We start from the raw sequence: 8,979 nt of genomic DNA on the forward strand, positions 1-8,979 counted from the left end.
AGAGAGAGAGAGAGAGTGAGAGAGAGAGAGAGAGAGAGAGAGAGAGAGAGAGCTCTGTTCCCCTTTCGGGCTCTGTCTTTACATCTATTTTGAAAGATGAAGCTCGCGATTATGGTAAGGGGCTTTACATTTCCGACGAGTGCTTGCGGTGTTCGGCCAATCACAATGCACTGGGTCAGCTGGCCAATCAGAGCAGACTGTGCTTGTCGGAAGGAGGGACTTTGTAGAAAACGAAGCGTTTGAGAGAGGCAGGGCATAGAGGAACTACAATAATGTACAGTATTTGAAAAATAGTGTGTTTTTTGAACATTAAAGCATGTCAACATATTATGTTACACGAAATACACAAAATAATGATCTTTAAAAAAGCATCATATGACCCCTTTAAAGTTTAAAGTTAAAATTTAAATTTGCTGCAAGTATTTTTTATTTAATGGCATACAAATATTCATATTATATTGCATCTGACATTACTGAATTAAGTGAATTAGATGTGTCAGATTTTTTGTTAGGCATTTTCTATCTATCATTTTGAATGTTCACAGGACAGCCCATATATGGGAAGCAGGAAGTTTGTAGTTGAAGTAGGCGGGTTTTGGAAAAGAGGGGCATGTCTAACAGTGCCAGAAAGGCTAATATCACTTACTGCACCTTTAAATGAAACAAAAATAAGTAAATTAAATAAAAGTCAACTAATGTCTCCTGAGCTATTACAGAGCAATCTTTGAGCAATAAAATGTTCCTCTGGGCTGGCCCAGATCATCTAACTGGGGACTGATTTACATCTATTTATCTGTTAGTTTCAGTATTTAAGTGTGAATTTGTGGTAAAGTATATGTTTTACAAAACCATATGGCAGCTCAGTTCAGGGGCAAAACGACAGCAGGACAATCTCTGTGAAGAGTTGAGGACATTGTTGTTGCACCAGATTCCCTTTGCAAGCTTTGTGTGTGTGTTTGCTTGTGTGTGACCTGAAAGCTGCTCAGCAGTAGGCAAGCTTAACCTAACGACACGGTCGCTTAACCCCCCTCGCACATGTGTGTGTGTGTGTTTGTGCGGTAATGCGCATGTATACAGCATGCACAGCTGCAAACTACCACACATTCATTTGCTACACTCTTCCTTTTCCTGTTCTCGTGCACTGACGGCCCTGTCTGTCACTCTGCAAGTCGGGCGGCTCAAATTCTCGCCAGCATAACCCTGTGCTCACAGCGTGCTGTCAAAATCAGCCCTCTCAGAAAAAAATTTAGATTTTTTTTCTTCACGTCTAGGCCACTATGCAGTCGACACAGCAGTCCAGCGCAGATTAGGTGGTGATGGATAAAACCCTGGAAATTATTATTCCACAGATTGAGTGTGTGTGCAGATGAGGTGAGTGTGGATGCAAAGGGATTATTTGTACGTGAAGCTTTGTGTTATGCATATCTAGGGAAACTGCTGTACTCTTATGTGGTAAAATACAGACTTTTATCTGCGCTTTAGTATAATTTTTAGAGGACTTTGTGTGAGAAAGGCCATTCGTATGTGTAAATGTGCAAGAGGTGTCCTTGCTGATCTACATGAAATGGTATGCACAACCCATTATAATTCTGTAATGTGGCGTATTTCTGAGTGAAACAGCATATTCAATGAGAAATATGTGGGATGGGACTTGGTTTTATCTATTGGGGATTGATTGGATAGTGACAATTTGAATATGATGTTAAGTCACGACTTGTGGAATTGTCTTTCTGTTTTTGTTAATTCGTCTCTTGACATCAGTGTCAACTGTCAACCCAGTTATAAAACCACAACAGTAACATATACATTTCCTGGTTGTGTCAAAGACTGACCTGTCCTCATTGATCTGTGGTAAATCTTTTGATGATTTAGGTCAGAGTTTCGAATAGGAGCATCTGCCGCAAAAAGGTAACCAGCATCTCAACATAAAAGGACAGCTAAGTCAATGACTGCTTTTAAAACAAAGTTTTATAGCTCTTTAGATTTATGTAAATTATGACATCGATTTTGAGAAAAAAGTCTTGTTTCTAATTCTCAGCTTTGTTGAAGGTGGTTAAATATTGGATAAGTGGAGGGAAAGTTTTAGGGGTACATAGCCCCCTTACTGAAGGGGTTAAAGGTTAAAAATAAAAACATTTAAAAAAAAATTAAATGTTTTTTTCTTATGTTAAGCTCCATTTCAGTCTGTATTTAATTATATTTATATTATTTATATTTAACCATTTTAAATCACACTGAATGAAGGGTCTAAAACAAAAGAACCATAACACCTATCTGAGTTCTTTGTTCAAGAACAAGGCAAATTTAATTGGTACTTCCTTGTGACAAAGACTATATTAAAGAATATTTTTCTGTATCATCTTTTCAACTAATCAGTGTAATTGTCTTTCTGTGATGTTGTAGTCTAATCTTTCTCATCATCTGCGCCATATGTTTGTATAGGCCTGTTTCTGTCTGTTTATTTCATGAGGAACAACTACAAAATCACCACCACTCTATCATATTTTACGGTAACACCTGTGCAGTGGTAGCTTTTTAAATGATAATTATCCTAATTTCTCCTTTGTTAAAGTCAGAAGGTCATTTGGGATAATAAGCCACATCTGGTAGACCCTCTTTCTAAAAAATATATGAATAACAAGCATTTATAAGGTCACTTGTATTTCATACAAGTTTTTATTTTATTGTAGGATATCAGACCGAATCAGACAATCTAAGATTTGGTCAAAACCGAGTTGAGGCACGAGGAGTCACAAAAATTCCACTGAGGCCCAAGACAACAGGATGTCATAAACAAACAATACGCTTTTTTAAATGACATATTTTACCAAACCCAATTCGAAAACCCACATCTGTGTCTTTTAGTAGCAAAAACTACTTTCTTATATGGCATGCTACATTTGGTGACCTGACACTCTGCGTTCTGTGAAAAGCTATTATTATTTATTTTCATCATGATTTTCAAAACATTTGAAATTTTACTGGGATCCAATTTGTTGATTGCACATTATCCTCTACTTTCATCTGATTGTCTGCGTATTCTGTTCCCCCCTCCCTTTGCTTGTCTGCAGGCTCTGCGCTGACGAGGCCTCCCCTTTCCGTGCCTGGAATATTCTGGATCACAGGAGGGTTTTTTTGTCATCACCATGATCAGATTCTTCAGGAGACTCTAGCCCTGCAGACCCCCACCAAGGAGGGAAGAGGCTGGGCACAGAACCCTGCATATCCCAAATTCGGTCGGACATAGTGAAGGACCCAAGAACCATGTAGTGTGCCTCTTTCTGCCACAGGGGGGAGGGTTAACTTTGTAGTTCTTTTTTGTACTGTTTTTTTTTTTTGGCTGGGAGTTGGTCTACAAGGTGAGCCAGAAATGGTCTTGCACACCTCTCCCTACCCTAGTGCCTTCCTCAGCTTTCTGAGCCGTCTGTCTTGGGCCTTTGTTTTCCCTTGCTACTGGCTGTTGGACCGGTTGTTGGCCTCCTGTGTAGCAACATCACTAGAGAAGCGTAGACGCTCCCAAGATCCCTGTTCTTTTTTGGCACTCGGGGTCCTGATCTCTACACCATTCTACTTGATGCTGTTACTGGCATCCTTACCCTTAGCTTTCATTGGCTTCCTTTTGTGGGCCCCACTGCAGACCATCAGGAACCCCTACATCTACTCTCATCAGAAACCAGACAAGCATAGCGCTGAGCAAGGAACATTGGCTGGAACCGGGGCAGCACTTGCTGAGTGGCGTCCACAAGGTCGCAGCTTTTGTTTTGGCAGTGCCAATGTTTGCCTGCTGCCGGACTCACTCGCACGCTTCAACAACCTTGCGGACACTCAACGCCGAGCTCGTGAAGTGGGCAAGCGAATCCGTAATGGTGCCAGCAGACCCCAGATCAAGATATACATCGACTCGCCCACTAATACATCAATTAGTGCGGCATCCTTTTGCAGTTTGGCCACCCAGGGCTTCCGCCGCACCTCATCTTTGGACCATCGTCCCGAGCCTGTGGTCACCACTGAAACTGAGACTGAAGCCTTAACTGAATGTCCTGTTCACCCCTCAGGAGGTACAAGCTTGGATTGCCCCGTCCACAGCACTGGAGCCCAGAATTCCTCAGAGTGTCCCCTCCACCCCAATGGAGACGAGCATGCTCCTGATTGTGCCGTCCACCAGTTTGCAGACCCACACTCCTCTGTTGAGTGTCCAGTACATAGCAACATCATCCAAAACTCAGAAGACTGTCCTCTCCATCCGGCTGGAGTGCAAATTATTTTCACCTCTCCTGATTCTGAGCCGACTGAGGCTGAAAAGGGAAACCATCAGACCGGGGATGGGGATACGGGTAGCCTAGAAAGCCGTACGGCCTCCCGGGAATCCCTAGTTCGCTTCCACGCAGCTGATGGAGGCATCTCCCCCAACAACACCCTTTCACAACACCGCACCTCAGTCTTTAAAAGGCCGATTGGCCGCAAACGCCGTCATGGAGATGACGGCTTTGACCATGAGATCTCTGCCTTCTTTCCAGCCAACCTGGACTTCCTTTGTCTGCAGGAAGTCTTCGAAAGGCGAGCTGCAGACAGGCTCAGGAGGCAGCTGCACCGCTATTTTCCCTTTGTGCTGAGCGACGTGGGACGCTATGGCTGGAAAGGCTGTTGCTCTCGGTTCAAGTTCTTGAACAGCGGGCTTCTGTTGGCCAGTCGCTACCCTATTCTGGATGCCCATTATGAGTGCTTCCCTAATGGGCGCAGCGAGGATGCTCTGGCTGCTAAAGGAGTTCTTTTTGCCAAGGTGAGCTTGTTATACTCCTTATGGCTTTATTTAGACTTAGCATGTCAAATTTGAAGCCATTTTTCTTAATTGAAATCCTTACATTTGTTATATTCAAGATATTGGATTCCTTCTGTTTACCTTCTGCTAGTTTATGCTACACTTTTGATGTAAATTGCATGTGAACCAGTGCAGCTTTCAGCTTGATTAAATGAACCCCCAGACCTCCGATTTAAAGGGATCTTTAAGAGTTATTATTTATATTCAGGCAATTCATTCTTATTATCATTGTTTACACCTGCTGTACAACATTTGATGCATGTCACTGATATCGAAATGACACATTAGGGCATGTTCCAGATCTTGAATTTTCCATGGCACGTGTCTGGAGTTAAAGTTGGACTTCTGGTTTGAGTGTACACAAACAGCCTGAATAATTTACAACTAGCCCTTTGTAGCCTAGAGGGCCTTTTTGAAACACTCATCTGTCATGCCTTCAGAAACGCAGGTTTCCACTCTTTGTTGAAGCATGGTTGGACGTACGATCCTGTTGCATTATATATGGTCTTAATGGGGCTGTGCACTTATGAGTAGATATTAATATTAAAAAAAGTTTCACTCTGAAACAATATTGTATGCTCATTTTAGTCTGGATATTGTAAAGAAAGGCTCATTAGTCCTGCAGCTTCTGTTGCTTGCGTTCTAGATAAGGTTTATATAAGAAGTGGTGAATGCGCTAGCAGCTGATGGATTATGAACTAAGGTGGTATTTAATTACAATGATGAAAGTGTTCCTATAGATCTTATGTGCTCTGGTACATACAGTACTTAGGTAAGAAACATATTTTGCATTTGATATTCATTTGAACATTAGGCCTTTACCTAATTAACCTAAAATAACAAACGCTGGGTTTAGCCAACTGTGAACAACAGATTGTTCTGAATTCTTCAAGAATGGTGTAATGAATTGACCAGTTGAATGCTAGTAGCTCCATGCTAGTTTTCAGTTTCAATTACAAAAAGTCCTTTTGTTTATGTTAATGGACAGTGTATGAGCAAAAGAGAAAGCTGTTTTCATTTTAGTGCTATGGATTTTTTGTATGTAATGACTTGACATGTTAATTGCACTAATGTTGCTTGATGTTGTATGCTTAGCATGTGTTAACTAGTGTCTATACTTGTGCTTGATATTAGCCTGTGTTTTTGTTTGCATAGCCCTCATTTAGAGTGATGATGAGCACAGGCTTTTTGGGTTGATATATCATTACTCTCTCAGCACTGTATCCGATTCTGGCCGGATTCCAGACCTGATCTCTTTTTCCCTCCAAAAGGGCAAGAGGCCAGCCACCATTGTGTGTCAGACAAAGCTGCTAAATACTAACTCTGAATGTGTGTGTGCTAGAGAGAGAGCAGCCTGTTAAATATTGAGTACTGTACACAGAGAAACAGAAGGTCAGTGCCTGTGCCCTGTACATGTAGGCTACTTACTAAATAGATTCTTACTTGAATTGACGTTCAATCTTTTACGGGGGTATAAGTTTAACCAACTGCTTCCAGAAGTAATTGATACTCTTTGGATACTCCTCCAAGGTCCTGGCCTCTTATTTGCTTATCTGTTGAACCACATAATATGTCCTTCATCCAGTCCTGAAGGTTACAAAACAAGGCTAGGGTAATTATGTTTATCATTACAAATTTAATGAGGACAGAAATAACAATGTGTTCTAACCAGGCATGAGTTTCCAGCGACAAGCTATTTGTCTGACCACTTGAACTTGAAACTGCTGAATGATGTAGCACAATTGCAGCCAATTAGACAATATTGGCTGTTTAATACACAGCTATTTGAAGCAAAATTTTTAACCAATGAGATTTCACAAAGGGCGGGATTACCCAAGCTTCTACATTATGTAGCTAGTACACAGTGCTAGACTAGGACTAGAGTTAGTTTGAACTGTCAGTGTAAGACCGTACAGTTGAAAGACAGATAATTATGGTAAAGAACTGCTGTGAAAATCCCGCAAGAGCCTGACAACTGGAGCAAAACCTAAAATAATTAGTTTGAAAGCTCACACTTCAGTTCTTTGGCGAAAAAAAAAGTTTAATTAACACACTCAGATGGAACGGGGATGTGGAAGGTCATTGTCGCTCTATCTATCTGTCTTGTTCTTTTCTCACACTACCTCTCATGTTTTTCACCAAGCGCAATAAGGACACATTTCTGTACTGGGGAAGCTATTTTAAACAAAAGAGGATTGTGGCTTTAAAAGCTACAATTTCAAAGTAGTTACATTACAGTTACAATGTTGTTAGCTTCACTACAAGTAGATTACCACATGGAAACTATTTAAAGGGTCAGTGTCTTTTTAAATAATTATTAGATGATCATTGTTTTTACAAACAGAGCAGTGTTTATCTGGCACAAAACAATTAAATTAAATGAAACCATTAAATTAAACAGATACATTTACACAAAATGCATAATCTTGGAAAGTCGAAAACAGTGGAAACTCGCTACTGAAAAAAGGTAGTAGTACGACACTGCTTTTCACCCCCGGGCCATTATGGGTAATAAAAGGTCAGCTTCTGATAAATAAACAGACAAAGCTTTGTCAAATCATTTGTGGTGGGGAAGGGGTGTAAAATTAACAGGGTGAGAGAGGGAGGGATGTGTGTGGATTGGAAATATTAATTAAAAATGTTTCCCGTAGGACTGAGCGGCCCTTTAATTAAGGCCTTTCAGCATGTATGTTCAGCCTTCTTATTATTATTCAAGAGCTCTCCATATAACGTCAAGGGTAGATGCTCATTTAGGGTTTGCATGATCGTTAGCAAAATGTTGAAGTGTGTTCATAAATTCCATGCCTGCTATATGCATTTTGGAATGTTTAAGTGTTTATTAGTTCGTTTGTTGTGAATTGCCATAGTGTCCTAAGAAAATAGTTAATTTTAAATTGTAATGATATTCTACAATATTACAGTTTTTACTGTATTTTTGATCAAATAAAAGCTGCCTTGGTGAGCATCTTCTTTCAAAAACGAAAAAATCCCATCTTGTTGGTCAGACATTGCTTTCATGACTTTCATTGCTCTTTCAAAAACGAATAGTTCGTGGGTTAGCATTCAAAATGCAGAACGTCTCGGTTACTTATATAACCATGGTTCCCTGAGGGGAACGAGACACTGCATCCTCTAGGGGTCGCTATGGGGAACGCCTCGTCGTGACCCGTGTCTGAAGCCTACATTGAAAAAACACCAACTTGTTTTGCCGGCGACAGCCATGACGTCACTACCATCGCGACTAGTACAAAATAGGTGCCGGTAGCGCACATCATCACTTCTTCGTCTGAAGCTTGTGTCCGCAGCATGGCACAAAAACTAGAGGACGCAGTGTCTCGTTCCCCTCAGGGAACCATGGTTACATAAGTAACCCGAGACGCTCCCTTTTGTGGAACTTTGAACTGCGTCCTCTAGGGGTCGCTATGGGGAACGGTATACCCACGCCGCCATGCTGAGGGGAGTGCAAGCCAGAACCATGGCGAGCCACTAAGTACCAACTACACCATATCGCTATGGGAGTTGCCCCTGTCCTGGACTTAGACGGCTGTCAGTGACATTACTCCCTACGGCCAGAAGCCTAGGCTGCCAAGGGACATTACTAGAGCCTCACAGTGTGCAGGTCCCACTGGGACAAGATTGGTAGTAGAACCCAGGCTACCAATAGTCTACCACGGGAATCAGTCTCTCGAGATTAACCTCTGGTGTAGTGAGGGCGGCTGGCTTGGTGCCCAGACCTGCGGGACGGCAGGGGCCACCGTACCAGCTGTGCCAAAAAAATCCTCCTCGGAGGTGGCGCCAGGGCCTAGAAACATGAAGGATTCCTTTACGGGAATACGACCAAGAGCCTACTTATTGGATCAATTACTAGTCTTGGCCTGTCACTCAGGGCTCACTTTGCAGAAGGACCTGTCTCAACAGGCCTCTAGTGGAAACACCCTGTCAGAGCAGGTATTCGAGGATACCATGAGGAGTGGGTACCAGGCGGAACCGGGGTTTTAGACCACTCAGAAAAAGAGAACACATCGCCAGCGCATCAGGGAGGCGGAGGACGGCCCAATCCTACTGATGCAGCTGGTTCGAGGTCTTTCTGGAAAGACAGCGAGCTAAACCCTCTCATAAAAGGGCCACCTCCGTTTCTCTTCACCGAGGGAATACTTTCC

At 42.1% G+C, this 8,979-nt stretch overlaps 1 protein-coding gene across 2 annotated transcripts in view; it reads left to right on the forward strand.

Moving 5' to 3' along the window:
• LOC107589187 (sphingomyelin phosphodiesterase 3) overlaps window positions 1-8,979 on the forward strand; it is a 47,997-nt gene that overhangs the window by 16,634 nt on the left and 22,384 nt on the right. Inside the window, exons 1-2 of one of the 2 annotated variants that reach the window (XM_016277554.1) lie at window positions 1,135-1,371; window positions 3,072-4,780. In XM_016277554.1, the coding sequence (XP_016133040.1) occupies window positions 3,371-4,780 (1,410 nt within the window). In that variant the 5' untranslated portion in view covers window positions 1,135-1,371; window positions 3,072-3,370. Of the gene's footprint in view, window positions 1-1,134; window positions 1,372-3,071; window positions 4,781-8,979 lie in introns of those variants that run through there. The other variant, XM_016277552.1, reaches the window with a different exon arrangement.

Source organism: Sinocyclocheilus grahami, unplaced genomic scaffold, assembly GCF_001515645.1.
Source record: "Sinocyclocheilus grahami isolate Dianchi unplaced genomic scaffold, SAMN03320097.WGS_v1.1 scaffold113.1, whole genome shotgun sequence".
In the NCBI taxonomy this organism is placed as follows: domain Eukaryota; kingdom Metazoa; phylum Chordata; class Actinopteri; order Cypriniformes; family Cyprinidae; genus Sinocyclocheilus; species Sinocyclocheilus grahami.